At 41.5% G+C, this 20546-nt stretch overlaps 1 protein-coding gene across 6 annotated transcripts in view; it reads left to right on the plus strand.

Moving 5' to 3' along the window:
- LOC136429856 (pleckstrin homology domain-containing family A member 7-like) overlaps positions 1–18823 on the plus strand; it is a 43786-nt gene extending 24963 nt beyond the window's left edge. For 3 of the 6 annotated variants that reach the window (XM_066419906.1, XM_066419911.1, XM_066419910.1), the window contains 18 exons: positions 104–328; positions 1192–1328; positions 2326–2412; positions 3102–3202; positions 4929–5025; positions 5994–6095; positions 6502–6633; positions 8162–8242; positions 8743–8892; positions 9731–9841; positions 10227–10359; positions 10742–10890; positions 11476–11686; positions 12086–12186; positions 13010–13168; positions 13742–13888; positions 14408–14547; positions 15566–18823. In XM_066419906.1, the coding sequence (XP_066276003.1) occupies positions 104–328; positions 1192–1328; positions 2326–2412; positions 3102–3202; positions 4929–5025; positions 5994–6095; positions 6502–6633; positions 8162–8242; positions 8743–8892; positions 9731–9841; positions 10227–10359; positions 10742–10890; positions 11476–11686; positions 12086–12186; positions 13010–13168; positions 13742–13888; positions 14408–14547; positions 15566–15743 (2441 nt within the window). In that variant the 3' untranslated portion in view covers positions 15744–18823. The remainder of the gene's footprint in view (positions 1–103; positions 329–1191; positions 1329–2325; positions 2413–3101; positions 3203–4928; positions 5026–5993; positions 6096–6501; positions 6634–8161; positions 8243–8742; positions 8893–9730; positions 9842–10226; positions 10360–10741; positions 10891–11475; positions 11687–12085; positions 12187–13009; positions 13169–13741; positions 13889–14407; positions 14548–15565) is intronic. The other 3 variants (XM_066419907.1, XM_066419908.1, XM_066419909.1) reach the window with 3 other exon arrangements.
- Positions 18824–20546: the final 1723 nt, after the last annotated feature.

Here is a 20546-nt window from a genome sequence, read left to right on the forward strand (position 1 = left end):
ACTTCTAGAATGTATTTGATCAATGTTGCTTTTTGTTTTGATTTAAAAATGGCTCCGTATCTTCACACTGTTAGTATCAATATTTTGCTGTCCACTTCCATAGGACCAGACCAGAGCAGAAATTATCAGGACATGAGAAGACGAGAACCCACGGATGCAGCGCGTAAGGCCCGTCCCGTGTCGGAACACTTCAGGTTCCCGGAGACGAGATCGGTGGACGCAGTCATGAGACAGACACGACCGGTGTCGTCGTTCTACCCCACTGCTGGTGTGGAGTCCCCGCCCCCCGTCAGACCCCCTCTCCCCACAGCCTACAGGCACCAAGAATGTGAGCACTCATTTGATAATAGTACATGTACATGATAATTCACAGTCTTAAACTTGTAAATGTTGTGAAAGGTTAGGCTATTCTCTGTGTGTGTGAAATAAATCACTTGATCATGATCCAGGCCTTTCATGTCACATCTTAGATTCATTAAAGAATGTCAAAATGCGATGGTTGGATGGGTTCTTGGTTATTGCTCAATGCTGCACTAGCATATGTAGTAATCACTGATTACTTTTTCTTTGTTGCAAGGATCTACATGTATTGCTTACACAACTTGTGCAATGTATATTCATGTCCTTGGTTTGTAGATGCAATGGCCTAATGGATAGAGTGTTCATCTTGCACACAGTAGATCATGAGTTCGATCCCCGTCCGGGTCATACCAAAGACTTTTAAAATCTATGGTACATACTGCTTTTTCTGCTTGGCACTCAGCATTCTGGAAAGAGTATGGAAGTTAAACACACACTTCACTACCAGCAGACTAGCCCCCTGCTGTAGAAACTTTCACAAAGTTGTGTGGCCCAAGGGCTGCAAATCGGAGATGGTAGTGTTCTGCGCTTCTGTCTCTCACCACATCTGGTTCAAATTACTTGGACCAGAAGGACTGGGGTTCAAGCCCCAGGTAGGACACCTCTTAACAAGAGACCCATTGAGTCATACCAAAGACTTTATGAAAATGGTACATACTTCTGAAACAGTATGGAAGTTAAGCACGCTTCACTGCAGCCAGTAGACTAGCCCCCTGCTGCAGTGATTTCACCACAGTGTGGCCCAGGGCTATGAAACGGAGATGGGCACCGCCCTATACATCAATAATGGTGTGGGAGGATTTTAACTAACTAAGTTAACTTGGTTTGTAGATGGGACAGACCACCCGGATGCTGCCCCCAGCAGAAGCTACCGCACGGCGACACAGGAGGCCCCCAAGGTGTCTCCTGTTTCCTACAACCACGTGCCTGAGACCAAGGAGACAAGTGACGATGCTTACAGTCTGGGGGTAAGTAACATCTACGAACATACGCCAAAAATAGTTACTCAAGCAACAGTTACTGGATAAAATTTTGAAACAGTCAGACGTTTCAGACAGCATCTGCTATCTTTCGTCATCCGCTAGGGGATGCTGTCTGAAACGTCTGACTGTTTCAAAATTTTATCCAGTTTCTTTAGTAGCTATTTTTGGTGTATCTTATTACCTGGATGTCTAACCTTCATCAAGGTATCTACGAACATGATTCCGCCAGGGTACACCCTCAAAAGATACGTCCAAACAGATCTCCAACCCAACGTCCCCCTGTATAATGCACTCCTGTACATGTATATCTAAACTGTGTATACCTGGGGGTACTGCACTAGAGGTCTCTCAAACCCACTGTTTTTCAAAGTGGCAGATTTATGTAACCCAGCGGATTGTTGTCAATGGAGGTTACCAATTTTAATGGGATCTGGCATAGATATAAATAGATGAAAGTTCAAAATGTTGGTTTATGAGTTTCAGTCAAAACTGCCCAAGAAGACCTCTCAGGCCTCCGATAGATTCTGGTCTATGTGGACAGGTGGTCATTATAGACAGGATCCTTAATTCCTTTGTCAATGGGAAAAATTATCTAAGAGACCACCAAAAAAGTGGTCACATCCATTTGGTGGTTCTTGTGCAGAGGTGGTCACTTGTACAGATTTGACCATACTTTTTTCAGGGCTCTTTCGTTCGAAAAGATTAGGTACCGTATTGCAGAAGCAATTGAGAACTTTTCAAAAACATTTCTAACAGTACGTCGATGAAGGTTAAACATCCAGGTAACAAGATACGCCAAATAACAGTTACTCATGACAAGCAACTGGATATGATTGAGGAATTTTTCAAAAAAAGTTTCCAAAATCATATCCAGTTGCTTGTCTGAGTAACCGTTATTTGGTATATTTCTAACAGACTGAGTATGTTAAACACATTATTTTGCTTTTGTTGTAAGGTTATTGTATTGTGTTTGCCACAACAGGACATTGATGACGTGTTTGCCGGCGAGGTCACCCCCAGCTCACGGCCCAACTTCAAACTCACCTCATCTGACCTCATGGGCAAATCGGTAGGTCAAAGTTTTTCTGAAAAAAAAAAAACACCTACAGATAATGCACTATTACAACAGAAACTTTGGTGTGCTTGCTTTCCTTAGTAACCTAGAACACAGGTTTAGATTTCTCGTTGTAGGTTAGACATCCGGGTAATAAGTTACACCAAAGTACAGTTACTGTACTCAAGCAACTGGATAAATTTTGAAAGTTTTTAAGATTTTCACAATTTTGTCCAGTGACACTTGAGTAACTGTCATTTGACATAAAGATTTAGATTGTCATCATGTCACATTAGTGGTGTCAGATGGCTGGATGGGTTTAGGGTTAGGTAGGTAAAAGGCACTGGAAGGAAAGGGATGGGCTCTGCCTTCCAATACCATGCTCTACACACAGTGTATTAGCAACGCACTGGTCCTACAGCCTCATAAGAGGGCCTGCATGCTCTTTTCCATTAGGCGTAAGCAGTCAATTTTTATTTCCCGTAATGCGTAGAGAAAGCCATCATACTCACGTAATTCGTAGCGAGGCGACTAAATTTTTCATAATCGCCTTCCTTGACTTTAGCGCAATACATGTACAATGTACGTAGGGAGTTCTTCTGAATTCAGCGTAAAACGTACATGTAGAACCCCCCCCCCATGCGGATCCTCTCAAAAGGCTATCAGAACCATATTGACATGCTGCCCCCCTCCCCTCCCGTCAGCATGAGGAGCTGACCCTGCTGCTGATCCAGCTGAAGAGAGACCAGGACCAGCTGGTGGAGGAACACAACGACGCCCTGTCCAAAATGATGGCCTACACCAGGTAATACTTGCCATTCTAACATTGCAAACTCACTCACTCACTCTCTCCCATAGCTCAGTCAGTCGTCGGGGCAGCATACATGTAGCTCTCAGTGAAAGCTCTCCACTGCTGGCGGTCTTCCACCAGTCTGGTCATCTGGTTGGCTGAATGACCGGTCCATTCCTTTAGATCTGTGATCCACGACTGACGGGGACGTCCCCGCACTCTCCGCTTTTCCCTGAAGGATAGTGTGTGCAAGAGTGCCTTTCACCCTAGACACATGTCCGAACCACTACATTGCAAACTACACCAACACAAATTTTAAAGAAATTCAAACTAAAACTGTTGAGACACACACAGGGCTCGAAATATCACTCGGTTGTGCAAGTCTGTGCACGAAAAATTGGAGTTGTGCACATAATTTCAAGAAGACATGATTGTACTGGTGCAAGCTCCCATCAGTAGAAATTTGTCCCCTTTTACTCACGTACATTTTCACTCCAAATTAAGAATTGGTGCTCAAACAAATTACACAATAGGTTATTAACATTGTGTATCCCTTTTGAACCTGTATTCAATCCATTTTTTAGTACGTATGTTTCTTAGGCCACACCAATTTAATTTCTGGGTTAAAGGATTTTTATTCTTAATTTTAGCACCCAAAAAAATCATGAAAACAGAAGGCTGGGGTGAAAACTTGCGCCTGACCCTGTTCACTCCCTGATACTGTGTGCACCAAAGTAAAAACATTCCTCTGAGATTCTGTTTTCATGTTGTTTTTTCCAATCTAGCATTTGAAAAGAAAATTTTTTTATTCTGTTAACCAAGAAAATAAATTGGTGTGGCCTAATACTGTCCTTGAAGAGTAACAGTTATTAGATAGCTGAAGGAGAGATGCAAACATCAATAAGTATTGCAGAACTTAAGCCCCATTTACCTTATATGCACTCTAACATATGTGGAAGACATAGGAAATGTTCAGGACATGTTGACCCGGAAGAAGCTAATGAACGCATAGAAAACAGCTTGTCCGCAAAATGAGGTTTTACATATTGTGACAACAAGCGATGTTTGTGTATACACAGTCAACAGAATGGGATTATTATACTTGTGCTTTATTTACCAAACAACCTGTTGTAGAGGAATTTGTGTTGATGTCAGAGCTGTAATCACCAAGTATATAGAGATCTAACATCTGTGCAGTTGTTGAGAGTTTGTCATGCAAAAGGCTTTCTCTGAGACTTGTGTAGGCCTGATGTCTTGAAGACAAAATGTTACCCTTAGAAAGGTTGACGTAGGCAATAATTGCCTAAGGTGAAAGAAACAGTTCTTATTGCTGTGACCCTGTTGCATGTATATCCCTTACATTTGTATTTTCCACTAGAGCTGTAAGAATGATACAGTATATCTTGAAACTTTTGCAGTGGTTTTATTTTGCAGCAACCTCACCACCGCAAAATCATTATGACACAAATATGGCCCTTGTATGTCTGTTCTACGACAGAATTGCTTGAATGGCGAGTTTGAAACTCCTCTTCCTTCCTACCGTGAAAAAAACCATTGCAACAGTAAAATGAATTTACAGTAATGAATTGAGAACATGTGCCTATAAAAGGGGTAAGTTAGGATAAAGAGTTACAAACATGTTTTTATCCTCTGGTAGAAGTTACAAACTTTAAGTAAGTCTGTCAAAGGTTCGTCCTTCTACATGTTATTCTGATTGGTTGTCTGTGTATGACATCACCAGGGCCGGTGCGAGCGGGCTGCACTCGCCCCACGATGAGGAGGAGAGGTGGAAGCAGTACGAGGAACTGAGGAGGAAGTGTGAGGAGTCCGAGAGAAAGGTGAGCTGGTCAACATCATTATTTTGCCTTAACGTGCGTAGTCCAGTTGTAACATGCATAGTCCAGTGGTTAGCGATCTTGCCTCTGGAACTAGAAGCCCCGGGTTCGATCCCGGCTGTGTCGCTCACCCGACATGTACGCTACCGGAAAGGGTGGCAGTCCTTAGGACGGGATGTTAAGCGGTGGTCCACTGTCCATTGTGCTTGTCGAAAAGAGCTAGGGGAATTTCCCCGGTACATTGAACCTGTAAATACTGTATATAGCGTCTGTCTCTGTCACGACCAGTGGAAGATTAGCCCATCTGTTCCTTGAGTTCATTTGCCAAAACTAGTTACTCAAGCAACTGGATAAAGCTTAGCTGGCTCAGCAACTGCAGCATAGCCACAGTGATGACAAACGGGTCCATGTATCATACCTGCAGTGCTACTGCTGAGCAACAGGGGGCGTGTGTGCACTGCAGTCAAACGTTTCAGACATCATCCGCTAGCTTTCGTCAGAGTAACTTTTTTTGGCGTATCTTACCTGGATGACTAACCTTCATCTACGCACATTTGTGTTGGTTACAGGGTTAGGCAGCAGGGAGAAGGTTAAGGAGCTTTATAGATTTTAAAATGGTTAACAAATGAAGGCAGACTTTATAGATGGCTATTTTGTTGCCAATTGACTTGAAGGATAAAGAGATGGAAGGATGCCTGCTACCTTCTGAGGGACATATGATTTTACATAATTCGTAATTTTTTCCAAACCTAGTGCGGAGGTAAATGCATTGTACTATGATGTGATTATGGTAGCACCTGTTTGATTTCTTGAAAGGCCAATGCACATTCCAGTGAATATATACAGTTTGCTAGAAGGTTCATGTATCTGGTCATTAATTTTTCAATAATTGCTTCAACTGTAAACCAGCTTTTGTATTGTCAGAACCTGTGATCCACATTCAAATGTTTTCTTGCCCATTTTCCATGTAGCTGAATGCCAGCAAGCCCATGCTGAGTCTGGTGACAAACATGGTGAAGTTAGGAGACCTGTACAACACACCTGACAACAGGCATAACAAACAATATGACGAGGTAAGACATAAGGTGTCACATACCTGTACTGTACCAGTAAGATTCCATGCACATATGTACATGTACATGTTGAACCTTGTGATGCAATGTAATTCTATTCCATGGTGCAAGAACAGGTGAGGTAAGTTTGAAACTGTTATGCAGGACCTCAAAGCATTTCTGAAAAGTAATCATACAAATTTAACTTTGTGTGGCAAAGTTTAATTATGCATTAAAACAACGATACAGATTAGTTTGACTTTAAGTATTTATTCACATGACATAGTATAGCACTTGATACATTTTGGAATGAAAGTCGAAAGAATGTGTAGCCCAGTCTTTGCTGGCTTGATGTGACTCTGATTTGTACAGAAAGAGTGTATAATTACAGTTGTAGAATCGAATGTGTTTTTCATTATTACACCAGTTTGGAAGACGGACCAACCCAGAGATGTCCAATCGTGAGCAGTTTGAGTTCAGCAGGCAGCTGGAGGAGCAGCAGGTGGGGTCATCGAACTCCGGTCTGCAGCACAGCCCCAGTGATGACAAGCTGGTCAATGTAAGTATCATACCTGCAATGCTGCTGCTGGGCAACAGGGGGCATGTGTGCACTGCAGTGCATTAAGTTTTCTGTTTTAGCTTTTTTGGCAAAGCAAACTCCGGTCTTCAGCACAGCCATGACAAGCTGGTCAATGTAAGTATCATACCTGCAGTGCTGCTGCTGGGCAACAGGGGGCGTGTGTGCACTGTGGTGCATTAAGTTTTCTGTTTTAGCTTTTTTGGCTAAGCGAACTCCGGTCTTCAGCACAGCCATGACAAGCTGGTCAATGTAAGTATCATACCTGCAGTGCTGCTGCTGGGCAACAGGGGGCGTGTGTGCACTGTGGTGCATTAAGTTTTCTGTTTGAGCTTTTTTGGCTAAGCAAACTCCGGTCTGCAGCACAGCCCCAGCGATGACAAGCTGGTCAATGTAAGTATCATACCCGCAGTAATGTTGCTGGGCAACAGGGGGCGTGCTTGCACTGTTACAGGTATAACAGTGGGGATCAACTTCCACTAACTCACCAGTCTAACGGGTCCGGACCTTTTAGCCTAGTGGTTAGCGTGTTGAATTCTCAAGCCGTGCGGATTGGGATCGGCGTGAGTTCAAATCCCGGGAGCGGCGTACTTGCCCCTTTGGGTTTTTACAGTGGTTCCCACGCTGGCCCTGTGAGTAACGATCATATCACACAGGGAATGTCGTACTCGGAGACTCGGGACGAGTCTAGAAAGAAAAGGGGGAGTAGTGTAACAGTGGGGATCAACCTCCACTAACTGACCAGTCTAACGGGTCCGGGCCTTTTAGCCTAGTGGTTAGCGCGTTGATTTCCCAAACTGTGCGGATCGGGATTGGCGCGGGTTCTAATCCCGGGAGCGGCGTACTCGCCCCTTTGGGTTTTAACACAGGTAATTGAATAAAGTTTGAGCGAGGTTGGCTCTGGAATTGCTGCATGCAGCACAGCCACAGTGATGACAAACTTGTTAAATGTAACTAAGTATCGTGCCTCCAGTGCTGCTGCTGGGCTCCAGGGGGCGTGTGTGCACTGCAGTTCATTGTGTTAAGTTTGAGCTTGATTGTCTCAGGAAATGTTGAATGCAGAACAGCCCCTGGCCGGTGATATCACACAAATCAATCTAAGTCAACTAGCCTGTCCTTGTACCTGCAGTGCTCCTGTTGAACAACAGGGCATGTGTGCACTGCAGTTCATATTTTTTAGCTACTGTAAAATGCAGAAATGTTTGCGGTAGTTGTATGTTCACAGTTTTCATAATGACTTAAAACCACTGTGAAAAGCTGTTCTATTATGTGACTGTAGCGCTACTATTGTTTCAAACGTGAACTCAAAACCACCGCGAACACTCCATTTTCTCCCTATCACGAAATTAAATCCCTTCGAACATTTCTGCATTTACAGTATGCTAGATTGGATCAGAAAATGTGTTCTGACTGAAGCACAGCCCAAGCAATGAAAGGCTTGTGGTTACTATTGCTGAATCATGTAGTACAGTGTCTTCTGTGAGTTCAAGCTTGTCTGTTGTTGCCGCAGGTCAAGTCTATGAGAATCCGTGAGCTGGACGGTCACATGCAGGAGCTGACGGCAAGGGTCACAGTTCTCAAGGAAGACATGGTTTGTAGATTTTGTGCTTTTACTGTTGAAGTTCAGATTCAACATTACAACTGATACCTGTTTCTGTTGAAATTTGATATATGATCCTGTTGGATAATCAATACAACCTATCCTTAAAAATCCAGCATTTCGTCATAAAAGACTTTATGATTCAATTGGAACAGAAAGGTTAAAAGATTTGAAAGGTTCACCTTGAAAAGTTTTTGAAAAAAGAAACACTTATTTTTGTACGTTGATGAAGGTTACACATCCAGTTAATAAGTTACGCCAAATAGCAGTTGCTCAAGCAATTGGATGTGATTTTTAAAACGATCAGACATTTCAAGTAGCATCCACTACTTTTCGTCAGTGACACAGGGCAAGATTTTTTGATCAACAGTTTTTAACCACGAACTTATGCATTGATATGCATTAATACATGTAAACTATGAATTGATAGTGGTATTTGGCATAACTTATTTTTGTAGTTCTTGTACCTAACAGGTATGATGTAATTACAGGAAAACTTGGAGAGAACGTTGCACTCGACGAGCAAGAAGATGGCGCAGTACCGCGACCAGCCGCACGAGAAGGACCGCTACGCCAGCCTTCAGGCTGCCATCCAATCAGAGATCAGCAAGGTTAGGGCTGACCTCGCACAGGAGTCAAAGGTGACGGCTGGTGTCCTAACCCCCCCCTCTCCCCTTAACCCCCCACCCCCTTAACACTACCACCCCGTAAACAGCCCTATTAACATGCACTTCCATCCTCCCCCTTTCCCCCCACCCTCTTATACATTATGTGGCAATGGCGGCCTTGTTTTTATGGTGATTGACTCAGAGTCTAGAGGTCCTGGGTTTGAATCCCTGGCAAGTCCCATGAGTGTTATGCCAATCAAGGCAGTGATAATCAGTACAGCAAGCAAAAGTCCATTTAGAATTATACTTATGCATCCACTACATGGACGGATGCAGTCAACCCAATAGAAAATTAGTAGCCAGACAGCTACTCCAGTGTGCTAAAGGTTATCAGAAATACCTGCACAACTCCATTTTTACCTTCATGTGCAGGTGATATTTTCCTTTTTTATGTTCAATGTTCACAATGGAATGAAAAGTTGCACGGGCTAGCCAGGTGTGAATTCTAACTTATTTTGTGCTGTTTGAATGTGGTCTACATGCGGGCTGGCCTGTCAGCCCCGCGGGGTAACTTACCAAGCCCGGGGGTTAGTCCATAAGCCACGGGACACTCTTTCCACACTGCGGTCTTCAAGCAATTTTTATCTTCAAATATCTCGATAAATCTACACTATGGTATTAAAAAGGCAACCTAATAATCAATGGTATGTAAAAGTGTCCTGTACATTCAGGAAGGAAAAAGTTGAAAAATAGGGATTTCAGTCAAGGAGGTTCTGGCTGCCTTCGAATCCAGAAAATGTACTTCCCGATCTAAACTGACCAGTGTACACAGTCATGTATCTAAGACATGTTCTTCCATGTCCCCCTGTAGAAGCTGGAGGCGTTCTCCGGCGAGCATGGTCAGCTGAGTAACGAGCTGAGGGCGGTGCACAGCCGACTGTGGGAGGACTCCACCTCAACAACAGCCAGCTCCCCATCTAAGGTAGGCGTGCTGACTTCTGTAAAAAGGGTACAGAAAGGTTTGAGCTAGATTTAGCTTGCAATGTGCTATAATTGTTTCTAATGGTCAATTGACAAGGACAGATGCAATATGCAGTACAGGATGAATGTACATGTACCTGAAAAATTTTGCTCTCTTCTTTAATAATTCACGGTTAACGTCATACATTTCTTCTGTATGAAGTTACTATGGGCTCTTCCTTTATGAAAGTTAAAGATGTTATATTTTTTCTCTGTGTTTTTGCAGAAAGATCCTTTGCCCCCGAATGTACAGAAACTCTCACTTCATTGAAGGCCATACCTGGGACTTTTTACAATAATTTGTTTAAGATCATGTTGTTTCCTGTATTTTTTAACCTCACTCCCAGGCATCAGAGAAGGCTGCCATGAAGAACCGTCTCCAGCAGGACCTGGCCCATGTACAGAGCATGATGTCAGGCCTGGCACAGCAGAGGGACAGGCTAGAGGGGCACGTCAACTCCATCAGGAACCAGTTCTCAGGTAACAATCATCTTTGTCATCATAAAGTAGAGTAGATTTATTCTTCAAGCTCAACGACATCTTCCACACCGCAGTAAGACATCTGGAGCTGAATTGTTCCTGTTTAGAACTTTTATTCTGTCTGTCACACAAGACCAGTTTCGCCGTGTTGGCTTCTTCGGTGTACAGAGGCCAAAAACTTTATCATCATCATGATTGTTGCTGCATATCAGTAGCTGTATGTACAATTGTATGCACATTGTAACACAGTACATGGAAGTGGTCTTTTGGCTGAACAAACTCGAGAAAACAAATTTCCAAAATTGTGTACAGTATACTCTCCTCTTTCATGTATTGGGACATGTAGGGAGTGTGATCTGACATAACAAATCTTACATCACAGCTGGCGCAGACGGTCCATTCGTGGAGACCGACCTGGACACGGGGATCCAGCACGACCTGCGGGCGGCCCAGCAGGCGGAACGGGAACACCAGAACAACACTCAGTCACGCGAGGAGGCACAGCTTCAGAGATCTGTGCCAACCATACTGGTGAGTGGGGGAAACCATATCTGACATTTGTGTGCCTCACTGTCTATTGGCTAAATTACCTCAGCTGCCTTTCGACAATAATCCTTTTCTTAATCCATGTACCCCCATATGGACCCGCTTATTGTACTTGCATGGCCAACTTTGAGCACAATTTCTCGCTAACGGTAGACAGGATATGCTTAACGAAGGCAGTTGAGTGACTCACGCATTCAGGAAGGTACAAGTTTTAAGACTATCCTGTCTTGGAATACAAAGTGATGTAAATTTGTAAGAAACATTGAACTCTGGTATTATTGGAAGGGTCCTCCGGGGAATTCAAGAACTCAACCGCTATAATGTTTGCCCTGCATTCAGGCTTCAACTTATGGTAAATTTGACAAAACAAACTGGATTCAAGCATAACAATGTACAATGTAGTCTGATGAATCATGATACCCGCTTCTAGAGTGCAATGCTCCTTTTCTTAAGGGCAGGAGATTTTATTTTTAATGGAAAAGCCCACTCTCATTCTTTTCTGCCAAATCAAGTTTCAAGTTAACGCTCTTCTTAGTTTTCAATGTTTTATGTTGAATACTTGCCTCCCAGGTTCACAGGCCTGAAAACAACGCCGACCCCTCCCAGAACTCGGGAGCCTTTAAGAGCTCGCTCAGCGTGCGTCAGCTGAAGAGGGAGTCTGCCGAGCGGCGCTCGCGTGACCGACAACACGACAGAGAGGTCGTCGGCGGGGAGGCAGATGGAAACGATAGGTCGCGAAGTCCTCCGAAGAGGAGTAACACTCTTCCAGGGAGACCTAGAGGTACTTTTTCCTTTTTATTCAGAAGTTTATGAAGTAGGTATAGCCTAACATTTCTGCAAAATCTTAGAGAAATTCACATATCATAAGTTTAACATTTTCATAAATTCATCAATTCTTTTAACATTCTGCACAAAACACTCAATTGTATTGATGAATGTTAGACATCCAGGTAATAAGATTCGGCAAAAACAGTTACTCAAGCACCTGAAAATTTTTTTGAAAAAGTCTGACGTTTTCATCAGTGACTAAAGGGTAGAACTGGAGAACTAGGTTATATAGTATTACCAAAACTCTGAAATAATATGTTAATGAGGTTAAGACAATTTAGGAGCCATATCTGACAGTTCTTGAATTGTGCGTTTCATCTAACAGTCTTTGGTAACTTTCAAACTTTTACAGACCAGTCTATCAACAACATGACCGCTAGGAGCCTTAAACGTGTGTCTCGATCGAGCAGTGATGTCTCCCGATTAAGAATACCATCAACGTCTTCTTCTGAGGTATGTCATTTATAATTCTCTCATACATTCTTTCATGTCACTTTTCTACACATTCAAAATATAACTTTGCATGTCATTTTTTTTTTCAATTTTTCATTTAAGACAATGCAAATTCCAAGGAGGTTGAAAGACAAGGATATTACTGCCCAAATTTGAGAGATGAATTCAAACTCACAAAACGGGGTCATTTTCTTTAACACTCATTACTTTTGAACATGCTGGGTATACATTCAGTGCGTTCAAATATGGTCATTTGAATGTTGATGGAAATGTCTCCACTGTCTGAATTCGTCCATTGATTCTGAATACTTCAGTTTTTTCAATCCTGTGCTTCCTCCTTGGGATTTCCATTGACAAATGCACCATGTCTAACTTCACCTTAGGGGGTTGTCAAATTTGTGCGCATTTCAAGTCCATATGATCATGAGTTCCGTATAAACATTTTTTGGCTAAGGTTACAAAGTTTGTGACCAAAGAAATCATTTTTTCGGTTCGATACCTGAGGCTGCACAAAGGTGGGCGAAAGTTGAAAACAACTTTCGCCCACAAACTTTACTTAAGCCAAAAAATGTAAATACAGTATTTTGGCTTAGGTAAAGTTTGAGACCGAAGAAGTCGTTTTTTCGGTTCGATAACCAGGCTGCACAAAGGTGGGCAAAAGGTGAAAACAACTTTCGGCCACTAACTTTACCTAAGTCAAAAAATGTAAAAACGGAACTCGTATACGGACTTGTTATACGCACAAGCCTGACGATAACCCCCTTAAAAAGCACCATGTCCAGGAGACTAACACGTGTGCGTGGTGTGTGTGTGTCCCGCGTAGGGAGGGCGGAGACGGAAGCCCAGCGCGGCGGAGCGTCTGTTCGGTGGTGGTGGTGGGATATCACGCAGCGCCGTGGATCTGAGAACCCTCGGTCAACATGACCAGCCGGGCCGATCTAAAAGTTCTAAGAGCACCTCTTCCATCCTCAAAAAGCCCAGGGTAAGCTGGCTTTACTCTGAAGTTAATGGAGTCCAAGTCAAGCTGATTCTCTGCTTTAGGCTTTCTTCGGGTGGTTTCAAATATACTGTGGAAAGCTGAAAAAAATCTTTCAAATGCATATGCCATGCAGACTTAACTTTGTAATTCTTTTTTGTTGTCAGGTTTACTGTTTGTATCAGAACGTTGAAGGGGAAACCTGACAATTTTAAAACATAGTCATGTAACTCTGGTTATATAATGTTGGTTACATTTATTAATCAGTTGCTTCTAATTATTTTGATTCTTTTAATTCATCGTTTAAGTTCATGGCATTCCATCCAGTCATTTAGATAAAGGTTATGACTGTACACTCAGTTAACAATTAATGATCCCCTTTCTGTTACTTGCCCCATCTTTAAGAGATGGTCACAAGTTTTTACATGACAAAAAAATCTTCTGACAATAATATTAACATGTCCCCAATGTGAGAGGATATATTATGTTTAGGCTGATCCATATGCACACAGCAACTTCAAGGATATCGCCACCAGCTAAATTTTGAATATCATGTAATTTGTGTTTCACGTCTTACAGAAGACGAAGCCTCGGCCAGACTTCTCGGCGCCGGTTGAGCCTTTCCACAGCACCACTGACCTTGAGATGTCCCCGCCAGAGAACAGCCCCAAGGTCATCGAGACGGACATCGAGCCTGTGGAGTTTGACCTTGACTGGAACAGAGAGGTATGAGTCTAGAGACATTGACAAGAGCAATGATGTAGAACTACACGTTGTATGTTCAACTTGTATTTACAGTAACATTAAGATAAGAAACGTTAAAGCTAAAGTATTTTTTGTTCATTGGCTAAGTCTATTTTGTCCATTTTCTTGCAGTATCAAACCATTGTGATGCTTCATTTGATGATGTATTCTGATTTTTTCCAATTATCCTGATATTTTCCAATTTCAAAATGTTTTCATACAAAACATTTTAAATTTGCTCATTAAATTGTACAATCACATCCTTACCATGATTTTAGTTTAAAATGATTTTTATACATATTTGGTCATAGTCATTATGATCCTGAAACTTTCTCTGTACAGGGGAAAAATCAGCATTGATCATACCTAATGATCTAAATTACAAGAAGAACTGGTGACATGACAGTTTGCCCTTGTAGAGCTCAAGGTTATTGAATTGATATCTAATCCAAGTCAATCTCGACACGTACAATTTTTAATACTTTTCTCTCCCCATCCCAGCTGCTACCTCCCTCCAAGACGGTGCTGATTCCCGAGCGCTACGTGTCGGACACGGAGTCGGAGGAGTCGCTATCGCCCGAGGAGCAGGCTCAGCGCAGACGCAAGGCAGCCAAGTTCCAGAAGCTGCTGTCCAATTACAGGTAACCTCACATTTCTGTCGCCTGAAATGCCAAGGACATTAATTTGCAACTCTGATTAAACGTCGTTTTCAATTAAAGAAAAATTAAATGTATCAAACAACTCAGTAGGGTTGAAATTCAAAAGTTAAGATTGATGAAAAGCATGAATAGTTTTGGGAAGGGAAGTGTCAAGACAGTTCAGATCTATATGGATTTTAAGTAATAGGAAGGAGAGTGTGTTTGAAGTTTTGAAGATGCGTATGAGAAAAACCATGCTAAAGAACTTACAGAAGACATATTGAGTGAAATAGGTATGAAAGTTTTTTTTTACTACACAGAATAGCCCCAATAGTGGTCATCATTTCGCACTCAAAAATGGTTTCTAGTTTGTTTGTTTGTTTGAACCTTGGTTTATTCATGAGAAGCTCAAATCGGTCTGCAGGCCACTTTTCATTGAGGTCATGAAGGAAGAGGTGAGGGTTTGACAAAATGTATAACAAAGATACAGTTTACATAACCTGAAGTCTAAATAAATCCTTACACAGACATTGTTATCATTATATAGTATTTTCCTGTGTACCTGTTTAGAATGTTTGCCCTTTCTCCTGACAACAGCATGCATGACCTGTCCAAAGAACCGTGCTAAAGAACTTTAACCTTCTCCCTGCTGCCTAACTCTGTAACTAATTTAGAATGGGGTGCCAAACGGATACTTCAGTGTGCTAAAGGTTAATACAGAAGACATTGCGAGTGAAAGAGATAAAGGTTTGAGAGGTTTTTTTTACTAAGTGGTCGCCTTTTTGCACTCAAGAATGGTTTTCAAGTGTTGTTATCATAGTATTCTTATAACAACTGTTTAACCTTCTCCCTGCTGCCTAACTCTGTAACCAATAGAGAATGGGGTACCAAACAGCTACTTCAGAGTGCTACAGGTTAAAATATTTGCCCTTTCTCTTGATTGACACAGCATGCAGGACCTGTCCAAAGAACCGTGCTAAATAAGAACTTTAACCTTTGCCCTTTCTCTTGATTGACACAGCATGCAGGACCTGTCCAAAGCCAACTCGGAGCGCGAGAAGAAGGACCGCGCCCACATCCTGTCCGTGCAGGCCGCCCTCGCCTCGCAGGTCAAGCAGGAGAGCCGCAAGATGGCGCGCTCCCCGCACCTGGAGCGTAAGACGTTCACCGTGCCCGAGGACAGGGGCACCTACCTCTAGTGTGGGGTACTTTAATATGCTTAGGTCTCCATTGGCCAAAGGGGCACCGTCGGGCTGTTATTTGGCACTTCCAGGTGTAACCCTTACGTGGCCCTGTGAGACAATCTGTGGCTGTCTGGCTATCATTGGACCCAGAATTATTTTAACCTAGCCTTAAAATCAAAGTGGGACCCGGTAACAAATAAGCGCCGTGAGGTAATCGTGCAAGCACCGGGAGGTACTCCCCAGGTACCCGGCAGTCCACCAGGACAAATTTGTGGCTTCAGGGCCCGGCCGGGACTACCCCCCCGACAAGCACCAGCGCAATTGGGACCTAAGCATTACTGTAGTTACTCTGATAGCAGGGCAATTTAACCTCTCTAAGACCCTGTTCATACCAGGCTTCACAGATCTGGATTCACCAAGGCACAGGATTGATTACGATTTTTATCCGCCGAATCTGAGATGGATCCAGTCGAACTTCCTCTTAGAGTCGGATTTGGACGGTTCATACCAGCCTTCGTGAATCGGGATCAATCCCGTGCCTGCGAACATCCAGATTCGCGAAGCCTAGTATAAACGGGATCTAAGCCTTTACTACTGTTGCTACCGTCACGGATATATCCTGAAGGAATGGAATAAGTTTTACCCCCCAAAAAATGATGCAGCTTCTATTGTAAATTCAAATTTTAATCCTTCAAGAAATTTGTCATACTTTGTTTTAACCTTCACTTACACTATGTGAAAATGGCAGCTTGAAATAATTTTGAGAGAAATGTTATAATTCTTAATCTAGTACCTTGCATCAAAATCATGTATTCTATATATCAAATGTTTGAATAACTCAAGGGCTCGTTTTATATTATAGGGGACCAATGGGCTATAATGTATATTTTGGGGTAGACTAAAATGAAGAAGGAAAAAAACCCAGAATTTGTTTTAAATTGTTGAAAATATTATTCTACTAATAAGCAGACCAACCATAAGAAATTTTTCTTAGGAGGGCATATGTTTTAATGAAATGAATTGTGAAGTTGTAAAAAAAATCCAATATATCTTGGGTTGAAAAACTGGTATAAATCTGTTTAACAAAAGGTCATTTTATGAAGGTATGATATAATGGGAATTAAGTACTTTAGATTCTACTAGTGTATTCAACATGTAGTTTGTAACATTTTGAAAATCTCTGGAAAGCCGCAAGGAGCTAGGACTTTTCAAAGACCTTCTTGTCACTGTACTTAACATTCATTCTAAGTGCCATTATAGACTAGAAATGCAATTGCCCTGACTTGCTTTTTAATAGCGTTGCTCTAATGCTCTAACTTGTAATGCTGCATCAGGCTTCTTTTAAGCAATAAGAGCGAGTTTTCCATAGTTGTATGTTTTGTATAAATGGAGCTAGGCCTGATCAATGACTGGCTCTGTGACATGTCAGAACAAGGAGTTTCTTACGTACAAGACATCTGATTGGATGATGAGGTAGAATATTAACTTTGACATTTCAGTATATGCGAAATTGATACATATATTACACTACAGTTGTAATATATTTGGTATGTTTTAAGTGAATTTGAACATTTGTATATCATGTTTGAATGTGTTGTCATATCTGCTGTTGATACATATTGAGGTTAAATAGAAACCTTTGAGAATGCATTTTTACTGTTGTCAAAAAAATCACCACATAACATCATTCATAACTCTGGTCTAGGTTTGGAAAGACTGTTATTTGTATCTGACCAATTTAACTGTGCTGCTCCAAATTTGTTGAAAGAGATCCATGAAACAGTTAAATTCATTGATGTGGCCTTAGTGTTTACAAAGTGTTTAAGAAAAAGTTTATCTGCCTTTACCTCTTTTAGTAGTAAATGTATGTCAGAGTACTTATTTTGTAAGAAAGCAGTAGTGATGAGAAAAGTTAGTTTCGCTGTGATTCTGAGTGCAAACTATCGCTGCAAACTGAAGACCAACTTCTATAATAATTGTAAAATCATACATGACAGTGTGGTGTAGTCAAGGTTTAACAGCAAATTCTAAACTTGGTGTCAAGATCGAAATGTTCTTATCCTTATTGTACTTAAAAGGCATTGTCAGTGTAAACCCTGGGGCACAATATGAAGAATTATAGAGAGATACTGTGATTAAAGAACTTCAGAATTATCCAGATGTATGTAATTGCAGGTGGGACAGTCCGACAGCTTTTTCAACTGCTTGTTTTGTTTAAAGATCGATATCTAAAACAGATTTACCAGAAATGGTACTCTCCAAGCAGATGTAAAGTTCACCTCATTGTTGTCCATGTGTCACCCCAGGGTTTTCACTAACATGTGCATTACCTGTATATCTATATACTAGAAGATAGACAATAGAAAATGATATATTTGTATAATGTATGGATTTTATGCGATAACTATAGAGCTTAAGATACATGCGTATGGGACAGACTGTACTTATTTTTAACAACGCTTGCCATTTTTTACAAAAGACATTTAAAAATCTTTAAAAAAATATGAATATGAATTGTAGATACAAAGATGCTTTTATTTATAGGTGCAGGAAAATGGATTTGATTGACAAATGTGTGATTGTTTGTTTGTAAATTGTTCTCATAGAGGACACTTCGGGAGCTTTCTATTTTAGACCAAGGACTTAAAATGCTGTTATTAAGATTGGAATGGAACTTTTGGATGTATTTATGTAGGTGTTGGAAGTGCCTTAGACAGTTTTATCTAAAAGACAAACAGCTTTTTAAACTGCCAGTGAATGTATACAGTAGCGTGAGTAGCTATTGTTTAATTTCTGACATGATGCTTCATTCAAGATTGGTATATTTTTGTGGCAGGAAACAAATTAAATACCCCCTTGAGTACATAATGGCACGTTCCATGAAGCCAGCTAAGGAATGTACCTGAGTTGTCTGTAGTTGCACCAGGAGAAAAATATGCGATGAATTTTTAATTTTTACGGGGGTTTGAGATGATGTTTAAGAGACCACTGAATTGTAGCCCTCGGTTCTTGCTGACTTCTTGTTTGTCGTGAAGTAGAAATGTCGAGGAAGAAGCAGCCGTTTTTTTGTAATATATTACATTCTCCCTCTTGTTTCTCTGTGTTGTCAGTATTGTCTCTGTACGTTTGTGGTGTGTGTGTATGTCTGTGTGTGAGTACACGTGTGTGTGTGTGTGATGGAGTGTCTGTATGTGTGAAAATATATGACTAAAGAGAATTGTTTATAAGGCCATGTTGATTTGATTATATGGATGACATCCACTGGAGACCCCAAAACTGACGCAAACGTGCAAGTAAAAAAAAAGTTTGGCAAAAAAAGTTGCCTTCATTACGAAATCTACGTGGCCAGGAAGGAAGGAACAAAACCGAGTATGGTATACCGAATAGTACATTTTTCCTATGTGTTCTTTCACATATTCTTTCACTTTGGCATTGACTTTGGCATTCTAGACATTAGTATCCGTTTACCGAAAGATGTTCTTGAAATTCACTTTTTCTCATTTTGCAACTGCTTTGCACGATTTACAGTATGACCGAAAACTCTTCTTTTTTTTTCAAACGGACGAACATGTATGCGCTTGCGGATATTATCCATATAATCAAATCAACATGGCCTAAACAGAAAGTTGGTAGCTTGATGAAGGTTAGACATCCAGGTAGTAAGATACGCCAAAAATAATTACTCAAGCAACTGGATAAAATTTTTGAAACAGACGTTTCAGACAGCATCCACTGTCTTTCGTCAGTGACTAACGATAGACAGTGGATGCTGTCTGAAACGTCTGACTGTTTCAAAATTTTATCCAGTTGCTTGAGTAATTATTTTTGGCGTACAAAGTTGGTAGGAATTTAAGTAGCCGGGGTACCAGCCTCCGTAGTTATCGCTGGCTCTGAACGCAAGTGAGCAAGCGGAAAGGTAGAGCCAGCGGTAACTACAATGGTACCCAGGCTAAGCCTCCTTGGCATCAATGGGAAAAGTGGGAGTGGCACATAAATTGTAGTGAAAAGAGAGTATTTCATTCATTGATGGTACCAAGACGCTTTTGAAGCTCTGGAAAAGCTTCTTGGCACTTCGATGTAATAACCAAAGTTGAAATGAAGGTTTTCTTGCTGAACTGACTTGGTCACAGGGTCGGAGACGTCAGAAACCGGCATCGCAAAGAGATTACGTCATTGCACGATACGTCATGACGTTACGATGCGCATCACGCCGCCTATCGAGTTTACATGGCATTGCAAATACGTCATACATACCATGACGTCATACGTGAATAACAAGGAAAGAAGCGCACGCCGCTTCTCCCCTGAATGAAATGCTTATTTCTGTATCTTAAGTTGTTTATCGCTCAACTTAATCGATAGAATTATTTCGGCCTCCTTTCTGAAACAAGTCGTTCACTGAGTTGTAAAATAGAATGGTTAAGTTTAGCTCTTTTTCTAAAACAAGCTGAAATGTTATTACTTACATGTAGAGGCCTCCTATCTTTTTACTGAAGCTTTCACTGTACGACACGCCATATACCCAAAGGAGTGCCCGTCCACGATCTTTGCTAGAAGTGTGCTAACTTGACGGTGAAGTATGTGTGCCTCTATCGTAAATTGACATGATGACTATTGTACTAGTTTGGCTAATTATGCCATGTCGATTTCATTATAAGAATGACATCCGCGCGCACATCAACTTTCGTCCGTTTAAAAAAAAAACGTTTTCGGCTATTCTCATGATTCCGTAAATCGTAAGAAGCAGAATGAGAAAATACATACTGTACATTACAAAAATATTTCGGAAAACAGATACTAATGTCGTAGAATGCCAAA

The sequence above is a fragment of the Branchiostoma lanceolatum genome, chromosome 3, assembly GCF_035083965.1.
Source record: "Branchiostoma lanceolatum isolate klBraLanc5 chromosome 3, klBraLanc5.hap2, whole genome shotgun sequence".
Lineage (NCBI taxonomy): Eukaryota > Metazoa > Chordata > Leptocardii > Amphioxiformes > Branchiostomatidae > Branchiostoma > Branchiostoma lanceolatum.